At 42.6% G+C, this 23516-nt stretch overlaps 1 protein-coding gene across 6 annotated transcripts in view; it reads right to left on the reverse strand.

The window, feature by feature from the left end:
* Positions 1 to 23516, reverse strand: part of LOC311044201 (ubiquitin-associated protein 2-like) — a 36027-nt gene continuing 12511 nt past the window's right edge. For 3 of the 6 annotated variants that reach the window (XM_084055636.1, XM_084055633.1, XM_084055634.1), the window contains exons 8-29: positions 22618 to 22709; positions 20465 to 20517; positions 18807 to 18868; positions 18477 to 18699; positions 16130 to 16388; positions 15692 to 15832; positions 15290 to 15426; positions 14816 to 15030; positions 14217 to 14436; positions 13420 to 13459; positions 13011 to 13140; positions 12591 to 12648; positions 12091 to 12310; positions 11267 to 11358; positions 10490 to 10564; positions 6735 to 6813; positions 6372 to 6572; positions 4907 to 5077; positions 4038 to 4142; positions 3447 to 3520; positions 2056 to 2244; positions 1 to 810 (exon numbers count right to left, since the gene is read on the reverse strand). In XM_084055636.1, coding sequence (XP_083911762.1) covers positions 718 to 810; positions 2056 to 2244; positions 3447 to 3520; positions 4038 to 4142; positions 4907 to 5077; positions 6372 to 6572; positions 6735 to 6813; positions 10490 to 10564; positions 11267 to 11358; positions 12091 to 12310; positions 12591 to 12648; positions 13011 to 13140; positions 13420 to 13459; positions 14217 to 14436; positions 14816 to 15030; positions 15290 to 15426; positions 15692 to 15832; positions 16130 to 16388; positions 18477 to 18699; positions 18807 to 18868; positions 20465 to 20517; positions 22618 to 22709 — 2929 coding nt within the window. In that variant the 3' untranslated portion in view covers positions 1 to 717. The remainder of the gene's footprint in view (positions 811 to 2055; positions 2245 to 3446; positions 3521 to 4037; positions 4143 to 4906; positions 5078 to 6371; positions 6573 to 6734; positions 6814 to 10489; positions 10565 to 11266; positions 11359 to 12090; positions 12311 to 12590; positions 12649 to 13010; positions 13141 to 13419; positions 13460 to 14216; positions 14437 to 14815; positions 15031 to 15289; positions 15427 to 15691; positions 15833 to 16129; positions 16389 to 18476; positions 18700 to 18806; positions 18869 to 20464; positions 20518 to 22617; positions 22710 to 23516) is intronic. The other 3 variants (XM_084055637.1, XM_084055635.1, XM_084055638.1) reach the window with 2 other exon arrangements.

A 23516-nucleotide genomic window follows, 5' to 3' on the forward strand; every position in this document is an offset into this window, starting at 1 on the left:
TCACATTTCCAACTGCTTAGAACTTTTATTTCCAGGGAAATGAGGGTTAAAATTAAATTAAAATATAAAATTTGAATGGTCAACGTCTGTCTTTGAAAGGGGGGTGACACAGGGACAAGGTTGAGAAAGAGGCCCTCCGCTCATCCAGAAAACAGAAAAGGGGCAGGAGAGAGTGAGGAAAAACAGGGTCAGAGAACTACAGCTAGTTTTAAAATTAAACGATGTCTGCGGGACGAGCCTGGTCAGTCACAAGTTAATATTGTAAACCCCCCCTCCCATCTGAAATGTCCTCATATGCAGTCAGTGCTATAGCTCTCTCTCCCTTTCTTTTCTGGTTTCTTCCAGGGGAGTTTCTGATCATTTCTCATCGTTGTAGTTCTTTCCATTTGTAATGTAACATCTTTTCCTGCAGTTTTGAAAAAAGTAAACAAAAAATGTCCTTCAAAAATAAAATGCAGCAACCACATTTATGTTCTACTATTACATATACAGTATATATATAAATACATACATAAATATCTTACATGTACAACCAATTTTGAAAAGGGGGGAGAGAGAACCCAAAAAAAAGTATGAGGACTTGTGGAGGCAAGGAGGTGGGGGAGGTGGAGTCTGGGATTGCTCATCATTAGGGTAGTGTGTGTTCTCTTTTTTTGTTTTAGCTTCACACACGCAGCACTCAGACAGCTTTTTAAGGGTGGGTGGTGTGTGCATTCCTCAATTGGCCCAGTAGGGGGAGCTATAGTTGGGCTTGCTGCCTTGTGTCTTCTGCTGCATACTGTTGGACTGGCTGCGCTGACCAGGACCACCCTATGGATTGAGACAGAAATCCCAGTGAGTCAAAATAGGTTGGTGGGGAGAGGCTAGGTCTGTAGTGAAACGATCACAAGCATAATAAAATGTCTCCTTATTAACACAGAAATTACGCTAGAGACCTAGGAATGATCCCTTGACACAGAGAATCATAGAAGCAGAGATGACGTCATTCCAACAACAGTCAGTCCATCCACTCCAATGTTATGAGATGTAGAAAAACACATTTAGCTCGGATTTCTTATTTTTGGGCGGTGCAACCGCCCCTATATGTGAGGTTTGGACCCCCACCCATTGCACGCCCCCAACCCTGCGCTTGGCCACCATTGTACCCCCCTAACCCTGCACCGTGATTGGCCACCATTGTACACTGGTTGACTATTCAGGACCGTGATTGGCTAGTGAAACACATGACACATGTGCAGTCCTATAAATAGGACTGTGCACTTAAAAAAAACACATTTATGTTTTTTTTTAAGTTTTAAATCACCCACTGTGATGACCACACCGCCCACTTCACACTGGGTGTGATTTTTTTGATGAAAACAAGCCATTCAACTGCCAATTACAACAGAAAGGACGATTGCGGTAAAAAAAAATGTTCCGGTGGATAGGTGAGACCCTGCCCCTTCCCCCAGACAGCCTTTGTTTACATCCGCAACGTGGATTTCGTGCCTCTCCGTGAATCGTCAAAATAAGGTAAAAATGCTGGCAGAGGTGGATTAATTAAGTAATACCTGGCAATGAATGTGTTAAATTTCACTTAAAGGAGTAGTTCACCCCAAAAAATATTTTCTATCAATTACACACCCCATGAAGCATTGAATTCATGGTGTTTTTTTCGTGTTTGTCGCATTACTAAGCCAATAATTTGATTACCGGCAGAAAGATGCTAATGTATCCGGTAAGAGACTCAAGGAGTCTCTTTGAGTCTCCTACCGGAAATACACCCAGTCATCAAATTATTGGCCCAGGAATGTGTCAAACAAAAAAATCTCCATGAATTCAAGGCTTCATGCGGTGTGTAGTTGATAGAAAATAGGTCATTTTTGGGTGAACTGCTCCTTTAAGTATCTACATGCGCAATGGAGAGATGTACACAATTTATTGTTTATTATTCATTCAAATCGATACATTTTCTTTTGGCAGATTCAGGGCATTTGTATGCAAAGGTTTTCTTTTAAGCTCAACAATTTTTGTGACGCAGTCCCCATTCGCCAACCTTTGGAGCTTTTACCATACCTGTCCGTCCTGTGCAAGATGGTGGTGCATCAGCTGGGAGTGCGGCTGCTGGTGGGGCAGGATGTGGAGGAAGGGGGCTGGAGCATAGCCAGGGGCACCACCAGGGTTCAGGGGGCCCGTTCCCCCCAGGGCTGAAGGCAGGCTAAAGGGCGGGGGTGTCCCTGTGTGAAAGCCTTGTTTGTCGAAGGACTGGGGGTTGAACAGCAAAAAAACAAGACGACAGTTTAAATGTTAACTAGAAGTCCACTATATCAATCAAATATATACATGTACAAAGGATGGTGAACTTTAACTCTTTGACTGCCAGAGTATTTACACATCTACCCCCCTTCCCTGCCAGAGAATAACATTGCAAAAATAGGTAAACTGTGAATTTTGTCTCCGTTTATTTTTTAACATTGAAGTGAATGGAGCAGAAAATCTTCGTATCGCGTTATCTCCTGCTTCCTTTGTGATAAAAAAAAAAAATTTTTTGAAAAAAAAAAAAAAAAAAAAATTTTTTTTTTTTTAATTTTTAATTTTTTCAAAAATCTCGTCAATCTCGTCGACGGCTGGCTGAGCCATGCGGAGAAAAACGAGAAATCTCGTCAATGGCAGTCAAAGAGTTAAGGGGAGTTCCAATCAGAGGGATCACCAGCACTCACGCAAATGTGTTTTTATTTAATTAAGCATGGGAAGCATACAGAAAACATACACATTTTGCCACACAGCCTCATTCGTAATTACGAGTGCTGCTGGTGATTCCTCTCCTTGGAAACAACTTATCTGAATCGTGCACCCGGTAAAGTGAATACTGCAAGAAACTTGTTTGTACTCGCATTCCCGCAAGTCATGAAAGTTGAAGGTCCCAAATAATAAAATGTCACTTTTTCTTAGTTTTTAAATATGTTTGGGTTCTGTGGTGTCCCTTCTACAAACAGCAAAAATCCAGGCCATGGGTACATTTACTTAGCCTAGAATCCAGACCGATTCGTTACGTTCGTATTTTTCTCACTCTCGCTACTCAGTCTGGCCAGGGTCCTATTTGACTCGTATTTCTATTGCGGAGGCAGGTCAGGAAGTGACTTGAGTTTTACATTGGACAACTCTGGTCTCCCCCCCCCCCAGACCAATCGGGTTTACTCCTGTTTGTGCATGGAGATAGGAGGCTTTCCAGAATGCGAAGCGAAGTGAGAGAAAAAACGCCAAACGTAGCAATCAGTGTGGATCCCAGGCTAACATTTACTGGGTTATATCAGTTAAGACAACTATGAAATTAAGCTAATTCAAGACCAAGTCAAAAAGAGTTCCTACTTATTCATTTGCATGGAAAGAATAAACTGTCAAAAGCATTACTTAGGACATGAAATGATCAGATAAATCATTGCTTTATGTCAAAGTACAAGACATACCTGGGTCTTGCTATAGATGGAGCCTCCCATGTCAGGTACGCCTCCACTGTTGCCTGACCCTGACAGTCCTGGGGCTGAGACACAGAGGTATGGAAAAGAAATCGAAGAGGACAAGACGAGGGAATGGGAGAGAAGAGGACAGGAAAGCAAATGGATTGAGATGAGTGAAGAGGAAATAAGATGGGAGGGAAGGAATAGGAAAGAAAAACCAGAGGGGTGGGAGCAAAAATGCATCCGGTCAACACCAGCATTTGTAACAGTGGCTGAGCACTTGTTCTCGTTAGTAGGGGAGAGGCAGCCAATAGAGAAGAAGCTTTCAACCAACACTGCGCAAATTACACCCTTTTTTCCCTGTTTGCTTTCAACTCTGTGCCTGTGTCAAAGTGCATTTGCAAGTGCATTCATGCGCATGCATGTAGTATACACACCTTGCTGCAGAATATGTTGACCGCTTCATTGCCCATGAATTTGGGCATGCTTTTGTATTTCCCCGGGTCACTGCCCACTAAGTTTATACGAGTGTGTTGTGTACGGTACCCCGGGCCACACAGCCAACTAACTTGGAGTGGGTGCATGTGTTTGTGTGTGTACCTTTCCCTGGGCCGCTGCCGGCTGACTTGGCCTGTGACTGGGCAGAGCCTCCGTACCCTCCCTTATTGTACTCCCCACCGTGGGCTTGAGACAGGTCATCAAAGGCTGAGAGAGGATGAGCAGAGAAGGAGAACAGGTGGACGAAGAAGGATGGAAAGAGCAGGAGAAAAGAAAGGGAAATTGGGGGTGGGGGTTCGAGATGAAGAAAGTAGGAAAATGATATGGAGAGGAGAGAGCAGAAGGAGCAGGGGAGAGAGAAGCAGTAAAGTAACCTGACTCAAGTGGCAGCCTGTGTTCATACTGAGCCGTGACCAACTCCAGCAGGGGGGTTTGAGCTATGCATGCAGCACAAGCAAAAACACCCTCAGACCATAATTCACACACATGCAGCACTTGCCATACCTGTCTACAAGGCGGAAAGTAGATTTGTCTCATTACACACAGACAGGAAACACGTTATTTCCGTAACGCTGAAATATTGCACTAGTGTGATGCAAATGATTTTTAAGTATTAGGGTGTATAAACAAATCAAAGATATATACCAAGCAGTAGCCTTCGTTCCCAGCAAGCCAAATAATCTATTTGGTGTGTGACATTTCACAGAGATACTTTGTGTGGTATACTATCGCAAGATACAACTCAATGGTTATTACTCTAATATGAGTGTGCACGCGCGCGCGCACACACACACACACACACTCGAGTCAACTCAAGTAATGCAAAATGTGCGTAGAATTGTCAGAAGAGTTCATTGGCACTTCTGACAACCACATAACTATTATTTAATTTAAACTAACTGAAACACAAGTAAATTGACCCCAGCTATCATACAGAGAGTTCCTTTCTCCTATCCTGTCCTTCCAAGTACCTGCGCCATAGGCGTGCTGTCCGTAGTTGGGCTGATGCTGTTGGTGGTACTGGTTGGAAGGGTTGGCCAGGCCCATGGCAGGCTGCTTGGCTGAAGTGGGAGGCACGAAGACAGTGGGACCATACTGGAAAGCTGAGGGCACACCAGGCATGCCAGCATAGTATGGCAGACCTGAGGGTTTGATGATATATTGAAATAAATGCAAGCACAATAAAAATACGCAGAACAACAACTTTATCAAACCCTAGCGTATAACGATGTGGTAAACATCTCATCATTGTAAACTCATTCACTGTGTTTTGGCGGCTGTAAATCGAGTGCCCACACTCAAACATTGAGACAAACATTGTTGATGTGCATTTCAGTAATTGTCAATGCCTACCATAATCTACAGAAAACAATATAAGGATGCACAATATTATCGGTAGCATAATTATAATTACATAATTAATAATTATCAGTAGCATGTCTATGAATTGAATACCAAGGCCCTCATTGGAAACAAGACCGCAAGGACTTTCATGAACGGACCTGTTAGACAAAGTATTTTAAATGTAATTGTGCCGTTCTACTTTTTTTTGCCTAATAAAATATTCAATCAAATCAATCAATAACAGACGATATTTCATTGAAAATACAATATCGGTATAGAACCGATGTCAAAATAATTCCGATCATTTTCACCGATATTGATAACGCAATAATAATGTGACCGTTAATGGCTTTGTACTTGCAAAGCAGCCAGTGTCTGTCGCTTTGTACTTGCGAAGCAGCCAGTGTCTGTTTCTTAACACATTGCCTGCCAAGAACGCATATATATACGAGTCCTTTAACACCAATGTAACTCCTTGCAACTGCCATTGGGGATAATGTTTTTCATTACAATAGGGTTAGTGGGGAGGACCAGCAAAAGAAAAAAAATCAGCAATGAGCTCAATATAATATGTAATAATTTAATATATTGTAATTAATAATTAGTACTTTCATTTTGTGCATCCCTAAATATTTACAATACAACCAAAAGACAGAAAATTCCATTTGGTTCCTGTGAGTCCCAGGATACATTGCAGGGGTTGACACTAATGGCTGCTCGATTGCCCAAATTTGTTTGCTAAGCATGCAATGTCTAGAACACTCTCTCTGCTCAGAGCGCTCTCTTGCGCTCTCATTCCTTCTCTTCCCAATCCGTTCCTGATATACAGCAAATTGAACCGTTGATTTTCAGGAAGCAGCCCTACCGAGTACCCAGCTATTTGGATTCTGTTCCTACTAAGAATTTCAATTATACCCAACCCTATTTCAACTCCGCAGAGTGCACCTTTATAGGTTATGTTTGTGGTGCTCCTCGTCTTATTTCAGAGTGCTACCAAAACGAGGGACCTCACGGTCACGGTACTTTCATGGCTACTTTACCAGGAAAAAAAAATTAACCCACATCATAATATTCAAGCTTGCTTTTCCTTACCAGTGTATCCATAACCCGGGGGCAGAGGGGGATTGAGGAAGGCCTGGTTCTGTGTCTGCTGACCCTGGTTCTGTCCCTGGCCCTGCCCCTGGGACCCTGCCTGGGGTGCCTGCTGGGGTTGTGACTGCACCCCACCTGCAGACAGGCTGGTGGGGGGAGCTGGAGAGGAAGAGTCCCCCCTGCCAAACTTGGTCGCCTCGCCTAGAGACGAAAGTTGTTCAAGTAGAATTTATTACTACAGTAGGAAATGGATACTTTTCTACAATGTCAGAAAGTCTTTTTTGAAAGAACAGTCAAATTTTTAATTGGATTACAGTGTTCACTATCGCATCGTAAAAAAGCAATTCACAAAAGACATGTTACCAGAGTAGGGATTGTTGGCAAGGCCATCTCTACCAGGCATGGTAGCCGCAGTACCAGGGAATGTGAGACCATAGTAGTCCTATAAACAGAGAAAATCGGCAAATTACACAAGGGATGAAGACTGGTCACTGCCCAACATTAAGTGCACTAAAGGTCCAATCTGCAAGTCCTGCAGTCGTTTCAAGTATTTCAATAAAGAATGTAAATGGACTGCATTTATATAGCGCTTTTCTCCAAAGCGTTTTACAAAGTATTTCACGTTCACCCATTCACACACCGATGGCAGAGGAAACCATGCAAGACACCAACCTGCTCATCAGGAGCGGTTAGGGGTTCAGTGTCTTGCTCAAGGACACGTAGCCAGGCCAGGAGGAAACGGGGATCGAACGTGGAACCTTCGGATTCCAAAACGGCCGCTCTACTAGTGATGGGTCGTTCATGATCGATTTGTTCATAAGAACTAGTTCTTTGCCGTGAACGTGAACGAACCTTTCACTTCCTGAAACTGTTACGTTCACGATTTTGTTTTGTTTCAAATAAACAAACGATATAAGAGTAGTATTAACACATTGCGTGCCCATCGCGTAGTTCTACGTGAAGTGGTCTTTTTTTTTTTGCCCTCGCAGTGACACATTTTATTGTAGGCCTCCCTCGCAGTGACACATTTCATTGTAGCACAGCCAGATATGGAAATATCCGTATCCGGAGATTTTCGTTCCCACCCGCAGCCGCTCTAAATCTTCCCCTAATCCGCCATTATCTCTGAGTTTTTTTTCTCCTCGCTGAACGCTGTTTAGCATAAACCGCGACTACTGCAAAATGGAATGTCGCCGATTGAAACCGTCTTCTCTGGGCCACTCGCACAGCTACCCTGTGTGTCTACAAACAGCTTAACGCGCGATCTTAAGGTATTTAGCGAGGTCTGTGGCGATGTGAAAAAAATAAAAAAAACGATAAAATCGCTGGCACTGGTCAGTACATTATGATATTAAACTCTGGCGTGGAATGTGTTAAGAATGTTTGTTTGGACTTGCGGATTGGGCTTTTAACATTGATGCCGCAGGATCTTTATTTCCAGTTCAAGTGGAATTAAAGCATATGAACCTTTCAGTGAAACGTTTCTGTTACGGACACTCATATTAGGATTTTCTTTTCTGGACCAATCACCGGAAGCCAGATCATCCAATACAACTCACCGATTATGTTCGAGGGTGATATTTATATTTAAAGAAATTACACATTTATTTGGCATTTATTGTGTAGCAAAAAAAGTAAAATTATTAACAGCATTTTGGGAAACGATGAACACCAAAATGGCCTCTAGAGGCCACTCAAGGACTGGCAAATTGAGTTAGGAAAAACAAAATGAACAGACTAAAAGAAAACATTAGCCGATATAACAAACAATGTAGTCAACAAATATGTCTCAAAACATTGCATCTCAATTTCATTATTGCATTTGCAATAACAGCAAACTAAATAAATAAGTATTCATACAGACAAACAAAAGGCAATATAATTCCTCCAAACTAGGGATGGGTGCAGCAACTAATGGTTGATGGTTTATAAATGAGGTTTTTGTAAACAGACTAAACAAAATTAAGATTAACATTCAGAAAATAGCCCAAACTGAGCACATAAAAATGGTCAAACATCAAAAGAAATGATTGTGATATAAAAACATTTGGAAATGCTTCATATATTTAAAATCTAATTTAAAACGCAGCAGAAAAGTAGTGCAAACTAAATAAATTGCATTGTTTCATTCAGATGTCAACTGAGAAATCCATTCACTGAATGAGAAGTATTTAGTGAACTTTTTTTAATTATAATTATGTTATTTTGGCTTTATTTCAATAACGACGGTGAGCAAGAGAGGAAAGGCAAAGAGAGAGCAGGGGATAATGAGATTTAATGTAGACCTTATCAATACCGTCCACCCAGCTGATGGCTGCTCAGGTGGTCATATTGTTGACCACTCGGGGGGAGCACTTAGGGGTTAAGTGTCTTGCTCATAGACACTGCAACACATACTGTAAGCTGGGCTGGGAATCAAACCTGTGACCTTCCTTTTCCCAGGCGGCCTTTCTACCCATTCAGCTATGGCCGCCCTGGGGAATGACAAACTTAAGACAAGGGGCTCGCCTGGGGTAAGCGGAACTTTCCCCATGAATGGCTATCCAATGAAAATCGCGTGGGGCATGGCTGTTGACCAAGTGGTGTTGGAAGAAAACAAGCTGCGGCTACTGTGGTCAAAACAATGTTTTGGAACATTTTGCAATACAATAATGATAATAGCATTTACTTAACAATTGGTAGCTGCAATTCAGAATGTAAATTCAAGTAGCCTTATGTGGCTTATAAAACATGGTCTGAAAGACAATAAGGAGGGGGGGCGGGGGGGAGTAAGTTGCAATATCGCTTAGACTAAATGCTTATGACTTGTTAAATATGGTTGAAGATACATTTTAATAAAGAGGAGCATCTCTGTCTTTTTGGATGAGAGTCTGTTCCAGTGCTCATCCAGGACGTTGGATGCAGCACTGAATATGCACTCACTCTAGTCTCCACAACTGTGCAGGGTACAGAGCATTGTATAGAGATGCTCTTGTGATAGTAGGAAGAACGTGTTTCACCGCAATGGCACAAGGTGCCAATGACGTGTTTGACGTGTTTTTGAAAAAAGTAAGGTTCTGAACGTTTTTTGGAAAAAAAACGTTCAGAACCCAAGACATCATCATTTGAAGATTTACTGCTCCATTCACTTCTTGTTTAACTTATTACTGAAAAAGGCTGTATCTCGGATCCTGAGCACTTTTTTTTACTATGTATTTTTCAATGTTATGTTATTTTCAAAAGGCAGACAATTAATGTCAACAAGGTCCAATGACCTCGTTGACATTTGTGAAACCACACAGTGCAACCCTCAGTGATTAGCACCCATTGGGGGATCGATTATACGGGAGATAAATATTCTGTGACTAATTGAAAAAAATATAAGAAAATTGAAAAATTGCTGGCATAGTTCGCAATTCTTTTTTATTTCATTGGTACTGAATGAGTTAATACACAGCCTGGTAGGGTAACATCTGAAAAGGATGTGCCCCCTGGGAGGCTGTAGCAGCGGGGCTGAACATGAGTAACAGCAGCGCGCCACCACTGCTGAAAAAGCTGCAAATCTTCAGATGATGATATCTTGGGTTCCGAATTTGTTTTTCAAAAACACGTCAAACACGTCATTGGCACCCAGCGCCATAGCAGTAAAAACACGTGAAACACGTTAATGGCACTCAATGAGTTAAAATCCTGTGCCATTGAACCAAGCGTCGAAGCTTCGAACTATTTGGGTTAGCCCAAAACGTTACTACTTAAGCATTATTTTTCTTGTTATCCCTGAGCAGTAACAAATTCTAAATCAACAAGTTGATTTTAGTAATAAATGTTTGAATATTATGTGAATAGTTATGTTAGTCTCTTTCAACAAGCACTGGGTGCTTCACTCAATAGACGGCTGCATCCATCCATCGAAAAAAAAAAAAAAAGAGCGCACAAAATACATTTTCATCACCGCTACTACAACTTCATCCTAGGGGAAACACTGCATCCCTCCTTTTGGGACGATACCAGCACCATGAAACCAACTTCTAATTCTCAGTTTCATAAATAAAGTTCAGAAGAAATAAGGTGTTCAATAAGCAATACAATTCCATATATTAGAAAAAAGAAAATTGAGAAATAAAGTCAGTATTACTCACCATAGGGAGACGGGACTGCAGCATCTGCAGGTCCTCATATCCATAGATCTGCTGTGAATGCAAACAATAGATTTTCTTTGGGGGGGGGTAAAAAGTCACAAATGACAGCATTAAAATTGTAAAACATCTACTGAAGAAATCAGCAACCAGACATCCCACATTTCACCATGTGCATAACATAAGCTGAACGTTTACTGTAGCCTGCAGACCGTTTCAGACAGACAGACAGACAGACAGACAGTCTACATGGGTGGCCTATATTGAAGCCCACAGACACCAAGTGTCTTTAAACCACAAAAACATTTAAAATACATGACAAACACTACCAATCAGTTTAGGGACGAGAGAATCAGAGTCATTTGCAGTGATGTTTTTAGGTGCACGTCCCCTGGACACAACATTATTTTAAACAAGTCTTTAAACATCACTGCAAATGGCTGATGCTCTTATCCCTAAGGAAATGCAAACAACTGACTTATTGATTGTGCAATGTTTAGCCAACATTGACTTAGTTCAAGTTTGGTAATGGCTTTCATCAATGCTATGGTTCTTTAAGCTAAATGCTTTATATTTGTATCAGACTGCACTAGTGACTCCTATGCGATGTATTTGTATTGGAGGAGACGTGGTTGTCTATAGCCTCCCAAAGACCAGGGAATATATTCTGTAAGTCTAACTTGACATGATGGTAATCAGCTATTTATCCGTTTTATTTTTATTGCGTCGAGCCAAAATATTGGCATTCATCAGGAAAAAAGTGAAGTGAGAAATACTTACTGGGTAGGCAGGGAGCAGGCCACCAGGGCCCATTATATACTGGTTGGCCAGCAAAGGGGGCACACCTTGTGCCAAGTTAGGGGGAGCTTTACCTTGGGAACAGACAGGGAGAAAAAATAAATCTCATTCAACTCTTCTCTACAATGGGTACATTTAATTGGCAAACCATTTATATTAAACAATCCTATTCTAGATCTTTTTACAGCCGTATGACATTGACATTTTGCTTAAACCTACAATCCGGGACTTATTTAATGAATACAATTGTATTATCCTACCAATCTGTAAGGTAGCGACAAGTGAAAGTAACTAATGATGGTGCCCTGATAGCTCAGTTGTTAGAGCACTCGCCTTCAGACCACAAGGTTCTGGGTTTGATCCTGGGTAACACCAACTCAGCGTAACATAGCACAGCTTTGGTGCGGCAAGTCGGGCGGTAAATACTGGGGCATAGACTCCTGCGTTCTCCGTTGGCACTGACAATAAACCTCTTCGACCTACATTTCCATTTAAAATTTTCACCTACTGGTTGCCTATTTCAATAAGTTATTTGAAGCAAACGGCACACTAGATGTGCTACCATCTTTATTGTGGTTTAGACATCGTTTCAATTACCCCGCTCTGCTGGGAGAGACAGATTTTCTTCTTAAATTCTTTAAATTATCACATGATGGACTTAAAGCTAAAATCTGAGACATTTAATGGAAACAAATTTGCCTGGTATCATTACAATAGTGCTTCAAAACAATATAAAGCACTTTTTGCACAGAGACACACATATAGAATATATATAATCCCTAACAACTATGCTGCTGCACACCTACCAGAGGTGGTGAGATGGGGTGCAGTGCGGCTGCCGGCTGCAGAGAGTGTAGTGTTGGCGATATTCATGCCGTTGGCGGTTAGACCAGGGGCTCCGGCAGGGTGCAGGCCATTGCTGGTGGAGTTACTCACAGCCAGAGGGGCTGAAGGACTGGGGTTGACCGTCTGGCCTGAAGTGAAGGCATGAAGACTGCTGCTGCTACTACTTTCCTCACCGGCCATCTGTGCCGAAAACAAGGTAGGGAAGAAAGATTCAGAAGAGCGGATTGTTGGAAAGAAAAGTGCAAAAGCAGGAAGGATTTTTTTTTATATCATTCCAAAAAAAGGGCTGAGTTATTTCTCTCTAAAATGTAGGCCCTCTACAAAGAAACATTCAATTGAGTAGCTATTAATTGGTGTGTTAATAGAGCTTTATTGACATGATTTACTTAGAACATTCATAGTCCTCACAGATTAGCATTGGCAGTCAAGCGTAAAAAAAAAAACCTGCATGTTCGCTTACCGTGAGAGAGGTGCTTGTAATGAGAGCGGATCCAGATGAGTGCGTGCTGGCCACGTGACTAGGAAAAAAGTGCCATTATTATTTAGGTTATCATTTGCTCAAGCAGCAATGTCAAGTCAATAGATATAGCAGTTTCAACCTAAAATATCATTCAACATATGCTTTAAACACATTAACCCCTAGCATCCCTGTTGTGGGAATGTCATAATAGGCAAAAATACAAACATTTGGCGAAAATAGCAGATCTATAACGCGACACATTGTGATCTTTTAGATGGGCTATTTTCGCCATACAACGAAGTATATAGGGTTTAAGTTGTTAGGATGTGTGGATCTCCAAATCATCAAATCGATATGGGAGGGGACATGATCAAATGATAAGGGCAATAAGGTAGTGATGAAGTCTGTGGACCAGCTTACCTGCTGAGGGAGGGGAGAGGTGTTGAGTGGGAAGGTGTGGCTGCAGGAGAGGGTATATGGTGGGCAGGACCACTTTCACTTGTCATGACAGGAGACTCCGCCTTCACTGTTCGAGATGCCGATGATGGGACTGATAAAGAAAGCAACAGACAAGAGATTCTCGTACTTAATTCTCCTCTGCTATTTAGGTACTTTCATAAAAAAGAAATTGACCAAACACAGTGAAACATGTGGAATATTAAAACAAAAGGATGAAAGATATGTGCAAAAGGCCCCCAACCTCATCACAATTTTCCCCGCACATGAACCTTTTTACTTCCCACCGGATGCATTTAGCAGTCAATATTTATTATATTAGCTTGGCCACTCCAGAAAGGGATCTGTAGGCCTGATGGTGTTGAGTACTTACCGTCCTGTGTGGTCTGCGTCTTCATACCATTGTAACCATTCTGTAAGAAGAAAACATTCTCATGTCATTGACTCGTCACTAAACTCAAATTAGGGTGTGCTTTAATTATACCCTTGAAAAAGTGTTCTTTGGAGAAAAGGTCACAGAATGAGGTGAAATATTAACAACCTACCTACGTGTATCTAGACATACACACCAAGAAAACGGCACATTTTCAACCTACAGTATCTTCATATAACTGGTCCTCAATAATGCTCATAATTTTTGGACAGTATTCCTACAGAGTTTGTCCAAACATCATGCAAATCGGTACACAGTTATCTCTATAGTCATTAAACAAAACTTGTCTTCAGATTTTTCATATTCCATCCTGATTGGCTAAGATTGGCATCCAAAGTTTGCAGCAGTGCTCCGTTTTGAACATTCCCACTAGGCCACGGAAGAAATGCTACTTGAAATTTTTCAAATCAGCCTCATGGTGGCACTATAACAGGCCAATTTGTGTTTTTACCTATGACTGCACCAATCTGTGTAAAACCAAAGATGGTTAATTTAGGAAGATACACCATCCCAATTGGAGCCACCAGAGGCGAAATGGTACACAAATCCTACATCTCCTAAGTGGGAACTGGCATTGTTATTTGTGGGGCTTTATTCACCAGCACACCTAAGATGAAGATAAACCTTTGAGTTCAGTACCTTACTACCTGCTATGGATAGCTAAAGATTGGACAGTGAGGACACATTGTTATTAGACTCCCTCTTGTTTATCTTATACCTCAACAGGAGATTCTCACCGTGAGTGGTCCAGCAGCAGCTGAGGGAACATCTTTGTTCTGGGAGAAACCCAGGTGGGGCGGGAGGGTTCTAGGGCCACTGCTTTCCACCCGACTGGCCAACGAGGGGACTGTGGAGGAGGAAGGTGGAGGTGCTGCACTGGGCAGACCCAGGGATGGGGAGGGGAAGCTAGGGTCTGATACCGCTGGGGGCAGGGTGGGCAAGCTGCTCATGGGTTCACTGGATAGAGTAGACCAAAATGGAAGAAAGGTAAAGATGGCCAAAAAGTTTATTATACTGAAATTATGGCTAAGAAATGTTGCTCATTGGTAAAACACAAAACCAATGTTTCGATTCTATGAATGAAGGTGAGTGAAATAACAGAACAGACACAATGCCTCTTACACCCTTAGCAACAAACTCATTGAACATGCAAGGAATGCAAAACGGTCTAAACTGTTCTCAGTACAGGTCACAGATACATTTTTGTCCTAGTGAGCCCCATTGAGCATTCTGGGTTGTTTAGTTTTGCAGGTTCCGTCTTGACTGGTTACAAATGTGTTGGTGGATATTAATGAACACAAATCTCTCATGTAATAAAAACACCACTTCTGCCCACCTGACAGGTCCAGGCATGGAGTACAAGTTGCTCTGAGACTGCGGTGTGGCCACTTGAGCAGGGACAGGAGCAGGGGCCGGTTCCCTGGCTGGCTCTGCCTGGCCCATATCCACAGATCCGGTGCTGGCTTCAGAGCCAAAGTCAAGAGCTCCAAACTGGACATTCAAACCGGACACATCTGCTGAGCCAGGCATCTCCACTGCTGAGGAGGGGATCTGGGAGGAAGAGTGTGTTAACAGAATGTGTGATGGAGGACAATAAACACAAGGCCATTTTTGATCCAGTTCCATCACTAGACTTCCATTTTATATTACATGTGGTAATGTTTTGTGCCCATTTCACTGCTTTGTAGTCATTTAATGAAAGAATGTTGAGTGCTTGCTAATTTGTTGTGGGTATTGCATTTTAGACAATTTCATAAAGAATCTCAGTATAACCGGCAAACATGCTACTTTAGGCATTAGCGGACCTTACTTTTGACATGGGAGGTACTCTACGCCTTTGTGTCTTCATCTGCCGCAGTGGGGGTTCTGAGATGTGGGGCTCCATGCCCGACAGCTTCACTCCTGGGGAGACCCCGTCTCTTGCTGGAGGAAGGGAGAACTCATGACCTGAGGGAGGTAGATTCAGTTCACTATACCGCACTGGGTTCATAACGATCACTACTTTGGTGTTCAAAAAATGACTGCTGTGAAGTGAAAATAGGTCAAACGAAGAAGGGTTTGCAGGGGTCACATTCTCTATCACCAGATTAATCCAATAGAACATTCAAACTAGTGAGGAAAATACAAATATGAGGGTGAATATTGGTGCTAGCCTCTTGCCTGACAATAAAATAAAACAACAATAAAAGTGCTACTTATCCATTATCCCTACCTGGGGGTGTGGGGACCTGAGGTGCGTGCGACTGAGGCAGGACATGGGGGTCAACAGTGGGAAGAATCATGTTGGACTGTTGTTGCCTCTGAGCTAGCTGGCTGAGCACCGCCGATGGCTCTGGCTGGTGCTTCAGTTCCACTGTAGGAGGAGGAATGCAACATTAAAGCGATGTAATTTATCATAGCATAAGCTTATTGACAATACACTGATAAAAAATGAAACAAAATCTAAGCAATCTCAGGAATGTTTTGAAAGAGTATGACGTGCTTCAGTGGGACAGTGAATCATGTGATTTTCTAATGTAGTTTTTAACGCTACTTCCGGGTAGTAGCGAAGAATAAACAAACATAAAAAACACTTAGGTGACCTAGGGGTCATGGGTTTGACGCTAGTACTTTGGCCTTGACAGGATATAATAAAAAAAAAAAAACTTACAGTGAGGTGCAGTAACAGGACCGTTCTCCACCCTTTGAGACTTTATGTCTGCAGAGGGGGAAGAGGAGATGGGGGCGGGGCTCTGGACCGAGGGAGGCCTGATTTCCTTTGTAGCACTGCTGTTGCCAGCAGTGACCAATGTCTGATTGGCTCTCTGGCCAAGTCGTGGCCCATTGAGCTGCTCTGGTATCCTGATGTCGGAGGATGGGACGGGTTTAGGCGCGCTAAGAGGGCCGAAACCAGACCCCAGGACCGAAGACTGGGGTGGAAAGAAAAACAAAGGAGAAAGCGATGAGAAAATGAAAAGAATGGTGGTGATAATTCTTCTCCAACATCAGTATAAAAACATCTGAATGTTCTCCTGCGATTGAGTTTCAATTAAAGACAAGGCTAAGTACTTCTGGGCAATCCATAGTAGGCCTCCAACAACTAATCGATTAAAATGTATTGAGAAATTTGTTGCCAACTAATTTGGTCATCGATAATACATCGGCCACGAATCACAGGGTTTTCTCCACTTTAACAGTTTTTTTTTCTTCACTAACGGTAGCCAAGCTAAGGAAGAATGCATCATCTCGCTTTCATTACAATCTGCTAAGTTTCACATGCGCAATAACAACCGCGAAGCAAAAGTTGGAATCAACAACATTGGCACCACCCTACGCACAAAACGCATCGCATCAGAGAGCATTTCACCCTCCGGGCCTCAGCGTCGTAAAGAAAAGGATTATCTGCAATATCTGCAAGATGGATGGGAGTAAGTCCACAATTCGGTAGCATTTGAAAGGCAGGCACGTTCCATTATATCGATAATGAAAATAATCATTAGTAGCAGCCAGGACTGGAATTTTGTCATTTTAGAGGCAAGCCCATTTGGCCTTTGATATTGTAATTTTTAGGGCACAAATGTGCCATAAATTCATTATTTCTGTGGACTTAAAATCATTGTTTTATTAAAGGTTATGGATGATTTAATTTGAATATAGTACAAGCACAGTATAACTATCAGTGATAGGTGATGCATTTCTAAAGATCACAATAATAAGCAGTCTCTTCCACACACACAACGCCATACTTGCGTATAGTCCGAATATAGAATAATAATAATAATGGATTTTATTTATAACGCACTTTACATTTGCAAGAAATCTCAAAGTGCTACAGAAGGCAATAGAGGGGGAGAGCGCAAGAGAGCGAGCGACAGGAGAGAGAGACTGAGGCCCTGTTTAGACGACAACGGTCTCTAGAGAAAGCGGCAAAATAAAATATCAGATGAGCCTTCCGTTTATTTTTTTATCCCACGATTTTGTAACCCTTATTTTTCACCCGGTGCCAATTTTCTAAGTGATCCTGGGCACTACACTCCCCTCACCAGCCTAGGAGGTGAGGGGAGGCATGAGCTCGGCCCTGGCCTCCTTCAATGCATGAGAGCCAACTGACCTTCTTGTCACTTGACAGGAGGGAGTTTCCCTGGTTGGACGTAGCGCGTGGAAGGAACACGTTATTCCAACCAGTTCCCTTCCCCTCCATCAGGCGCCCCGGCAGTCATGGGGGAGGAGTTTAGTGACCAGGATTACTACATGTTTTTGTGAGGGTATCAACTACCCTGAGAGACACGGGGAGAACATGCAAACTCCACACAGAGTGGGCCCTTTCGCCAACCCCACCTAGGGTATGGGCGCTGATGACGCGGAGGAGGAGACACGCCCCCAGCGCCCACAGCGTCCCCAGCGGGAATGGAACCCAGGACCTTCTAGCTGTGAGGCGACAGCGCTACCGACTGCGCCACCGTGCCCTTCCGTTTAGACGGCAACGGTGTTCTCGGGGGTTGAAACCGTAACAACGTGAAACCCCCTTCCAAAGTGAAAATCTTTGAAAAACGCTCCGCCTCCATGTAAATACAAAACGGGGGAAACTTCAAAACGTGTCGTCATGGTTCACGTCGGCTCACGCCGATGTAAACAGACGTCATGAGCGTCCCTCTTTTTGCTCGTACAGTTGGTTCCCGTTCTTGCCCCCCACACACTCGGGGGCCTGACAGTCTCACACCGTTTTTTAGTCAAGTGTGTGTGTGTGTGTTAAATGTGTGTTGGGGCCGCGAGTGGGCGGGGGGGCGAGAGCGGGAACAAACGTAAACAAAGCTGTGATAGGAAGTAGAACGGAAGTGGTGTAAACGCAGAACAAATCGTACCAGGATACTTTATGTCAAAATGTGTATCTGCTAAGCAAATCAAATCATATCATACTGGGAGGGCCCTGCCAAAATCCATCCCTAATGAATATAGCCATCTGTGGAACTGCATAATGTCCATATGCATATTGTAAATACATGCGTTTCTGCCCTCACCAGTGCGGCATGTGCGTAGTTGGTACCAGCGGAGGCAGCGTGGGCGTAGCTGTTGGCGGCGGCGTGTGCGTAGCTGTGTGTTGCAGTGCGTCCGTTGTGGTGGGAGTTGGTGAACACCAGGCTTTGGCCCAAACCTTCAGCAGAGGGGCCATCTACTATGCCCACCAAGTCTGTGTCAACAGACCCTTCAACTGCCTTGGGCAGCAGGGTGGACAGGTCCATGCTGCAAGAAGAGAGAAAGATTGTGGATGAGAGACGGAACAGATTAGCACAATGTCCAAATGCCAGAAGTTATCTTAGCTTGCGTGCATTGTTGTAAGCATCCCTTACTTGTGTCCAGGTGTGATGTGATTTACTGGAGCAGAGGCAGTGAATACTTTGGTCTCAGACAACTGAAGGAGAAAAAGAGAAATGAGAATGGCATGGCTGGATATGTTAAGACACCATGTCTACCAACTTCAACTTGGGAGTTAAGAATATGCTACAAAACACAGCTAGTAAAATGGTACGTAGATAGAACAGGTCTTACTTTTTTGATATTCACTGAACTAATATCAGCAGACATGTTGGCAAATAATCATGTCTGATCTGTCAAATACTGCGTTGGAAGTAAAAGCTCTCTCTCTGAAGGCCAAATCAAGCTCTAGAACTACACTGCTCAAAATAATTAAGGGCCCCTACACACTGCCGGACATTTGAAATGGTCGGCGAGTGAACAGATCGTTAAGTATTTCACGAGTTTCTCTCTTGAAATCGGGCTAAATATATCGTTGTGATTCTCGCACGATTGATTGGTTGGCGACAGGTGTTCACTGATTGCAAGATATTTCACCACGATGTGATCCCGACCCAATACATACATTTGTTTTTACGAAAACGTGAAAGTCTCCCGTGATATGTATATGCGCGAGACCGAGACAGGACGCTAATGATTGACATTAAATAATTCTCAATGTCTCTGTATTTCTCTCCCTCTCTGAAACAAACGTTTCAAAAGTCAACCAGGGTGCAATTCAGATCAGACGCAGTGTTGCCGTGTCCGCTTATTATAAGCGAGTTGCTTGTAAAAAATATTGGTGGTTGCGTTTCTTTTTAGATTTCCAAAGTGTAGTTGCTTATTTGGCTTTATTTCTTAATGTTTTTTTTCTTGAAAATAGCTGCGACGCGTTGTGAGCATGTAGATCGGCTATTCTATTTGTATATAGGTTTAAAGTGCTCATGCAGCCTATAGTCGCTTTTGTTGGGCTTGTTTTCATAGACCTGGTTGCTTATTTCTTTCGCAAAACCTGGCAATACTGTTCTGAGATACATATGTGCGTGACACACAGCTCTCTTTCTCTCTCTGTCTGCAAGCCCTATTCCTCTCTTATATTAAACAGCCCCATCGTCGAGCAGGCTCTGGACGGTAATATTGCGGTTCTATGCGGGAGGACTAGCCACGGTGCGTGGCTGTAATGTGCTCTCATTGGCTGTAGCGTGCACTAGATCGGGGCCGATAGCCCCAAATATCCAACACGTTTGAATTCTAAAAGTTGTCGGGAACACCTCGCCAACCGTACTTTATTGGGGTGTTTCTTCTCGGAGTACCTTACACACTGCACGACCAACACCTCGCGGAGGAACGCCCGATATGGACTCATATCGGTGGTTTTGTCGGCGATCAGCAAAAAAAGCTCGCCGACAGACAAATAGGGTCAAATATCTTACATCATATCGTGTGTAGGGGTCTTAAGGGCACACTTTGATCCCTTAATTCTTTTGAGCAGTTTGTTAGCAGTATGTACACAGTTCATGAAAACTCAAAATAATTAAGGGATCAAAGTGTTCCCTACATTTCTTTGAGCAGTATATTTCAAATACAAGGATTCATAAATTTGATTATTCCAAAAAGGTTTTTGACATATACTTGAAACATCATTATCTCCCCATTCAATTGTAAATTTAACCCATCTCTCAAAAATACTGCTCAGAATTAAGGATCATCTTACATCCTCATTCCAGTCTTCTGAAGCCCAGTCTTCCAGATTTCCTCTCCATGTTCCTAAGAGAGACAGAAAACAGCAATTCAAACAATGACCCCAAAGCAAGAGATTCGATATGTCTTCAGCATTAAATCTTACTGGTCTAAAAGTTGCAAATAAGTAGTAGGACCTTGAACCCAAATTGCAGACAATGTTCCATTTCTGGTGCATCTTCACATCAAGGTTATGATACAAGATGGCATGGAACCCTTTTTCACCTTCTCCATTACCAACTGACCTGTACCAGGCAGAAACCCTAACCCTTTTAGCTACCGCACTGGGGTAGGTACTTTGGTACCAACAGCACTTATTGGGCGGAGGGATGCAATACTGCAGACTAGGGATGGGTATCGTTAGGATTTTTACGAGTCCGGTTCCGGTTCCATATTGGTAAAAATAATTGGTCAAATGTTTATTTAAAAGGGATGCACCGAATGGAAAATTTGTGGCCGAAACCCAATACCGAATACAGGAAACACTTGGCCGAAAACCGAATAGGCTTGGTTACAAAGTTTGCAGGGCTGGCTATATTCTTTCCTCACTACATCAGTTGAGACGGTGGTGAGTGAGGGGAGGAATGTGGCTGGGCTGAGTGGGCTCAGAGAGAAGCAGCAGCTCTACACTCCTCCATACTGAGAGACAACTGATGAATACTTCTCCCTACAACTGTGCTTTACCGGATTTGTGATTTTTGTTTGTGCAGGACTTCTAAACGCCTTTGTTTGAACGGCTTTTATCGCGTGTAGGAACCGATATGCAGAACTGAAATTACATATTTTTGATGGGTACCCGGTACCCGCCATTACTTATTAGGTTCCTACTTGGAACCGTATTTCGGTACCCAACCCTACTGCAGACCCTTGATTAGTCCATGAGGCTTTCCACTAGTCCCATTAGGCTCATTTGCTGCTTGTCCTTTTCCATCCCTCTCTCTCCTGCCATTAGTCACCATCAGATAAAGGCTTGAAAATGCCCCAGTAATGTACCAAAAAAAAAAGTTCCATGTTGTTCAGACACAACTGACACTCTTCCACTTTTTCAGAATAACTATGATTGATCCACTGCTAATGCGAACGGTAAAGTAAAGCATCACTTATCTCTCTGTATCATTATTGTGCAGTGTTTATCCTAGGATGAAGTTGCGGCAGCAAATACTTATCTGCCTTTTTATTTTTCACCCTCAATAAGAAGTCATGTGTATGAGATTGACAGGTGTCACAGAGACACAATGGCCCTGAGGAACTCCGCCAGGCAAAAAAACCCACGTATGGGCAATGCAGAGGCTTCTATCTTTTTGTATGCAAGATCATTATGGATCTTCCAAATGTTAATTGACAGATGTTTCCTTCCACATTCCCATTCAAATGATTACATTTGTAACATCAGGCTTAATATATACTCCGTCGTGCAACAGTGTTGCTTTCTTGCTAAACTAACAAATCTACTGTTGTAACTTGATTTAATATGCTAAGATGATCAGATAAACACAAAGTTTTTGACCTGAATATGAAGCATACGTCGTTCTGCAAATAGTCAAAATAGACCTAGTCGAAAAATACATTAGCTGCCAAGTTGTTAAAATTGCCTTGTTCTACTATGCCAACTCACCATCAATGTGTACATGGCATGCATGCATCCTACATTACCATGCTAATGAACAACCACCAGCGGACGGTCGTGGATGTAATATTGAAACTTGTGACCCATGAGAAAGGCATTACCCCTAGGAGGAGCCGTGTCACAGGAGACCATGCAGAATAAAGCCCAGTTCATACTTTTAGCACAATGCTGTCGCTCACCGAAAATCCGAAATACAAGCTCACAACACGTCACATATAATTAATAATTTACAGAGACATTCAACAGTGCACCACTGGTAAATGCGTATAGGGGAAACACTGCTGTGCTGTAGCTGACTGCCGTGTTGTGAATATATTACATCATGCTCTTTACTTCCCCTACCTTCCCTCAACTCAATCTTAAAATGTACTTTCATCCAGCCACTTTAACCTAGAACTCTACGGTTAATTTAATATACCCCCCCCCCCCCAAATACAACTGTGACTGAAATGAAACACCCAATGCCTGGGTATTGGGTGTTGTTGAGTACACCCCCTTACCAGATCCCTCAACAGCCTCATTTCCATCCACTTCCCAGGTGTCTTGGCGCGACGCTCCTGAATTAGCCGTGTAGTCCGCTGGGTTGAAGGTCCTAGAAGAAAGAGGGAAAGGTCAGTAGGAAAAAGTTGGAATCGGGTGAAGATAAGCAAGGGACAGGATTTGATTCGACTTAAAATGTTGTGGTTGCTTCTCAATAAGAGAATCACGGCCTTGTGTTCATGATTTCAGTCATTTCAAGTGTTAGATCAAACTGTAACCATTTTCCATTTCAGAACCGTGACACCCCTGTCTAAATGAATACTAAGAAAATAACTAATACATTTTTAAGTTGAAAATTCAGACTCAAGCGCTGCTCAGATCGAGCATGATCTAACTTAAGTTAGAACGATTGTTCTAACTCAAGTGGATGGCAGCGTCCACACAACCACAGTCAATTATACAATACATTTTAAGATTCTTTGTAATCACACACAGAACCCTCCATGGCCAGGCGCCTCCATGTGCCTGGCCATGTGCTGGCTGTTCCTCCCACAAGACTAAAAATTAAAGGTGATCGAGCCTTTGCGAGTTTCGCCCCCAGGCTATGGCTATCTCCCCTTCCACCTAAAAACTGTGGCCTCTGTGTACATTTTTAAAATACTTTTAAAGACTAACCTATTCAAGCAGACCCTTACATAACCCTTTATGATTACAGATTGTGTTGTAACATATCCTGTATTGATTTCTTGAATTTCACCGGCTGATTGGTTAAATGCCGATGCTTTTATTTTTTTTTATTTTTTTGTCTTCTCATATTACTGACATGTTTTACTTTTATTATTGTGAAGCACTTAGTGACTCTGAGAGGTGCTCTACAAATACATTTTACTTACAGTAATGACAACATTAGCCGTGAACG

This window comes from Gymnoscopelus microlampas (genome assembly GCF_963454915.1).
Source record: "Gymnoscopelus microlampas genome assembly, chromosome: 4".
In the NCBI taxonomy this organism is placed as follows: Eukaryota; Metazoa; Chordata; class Actinopteri; order Myctophiformes; family Myctophidae; genus Gymnoscopelus; species Gymnoscopelus microlampas.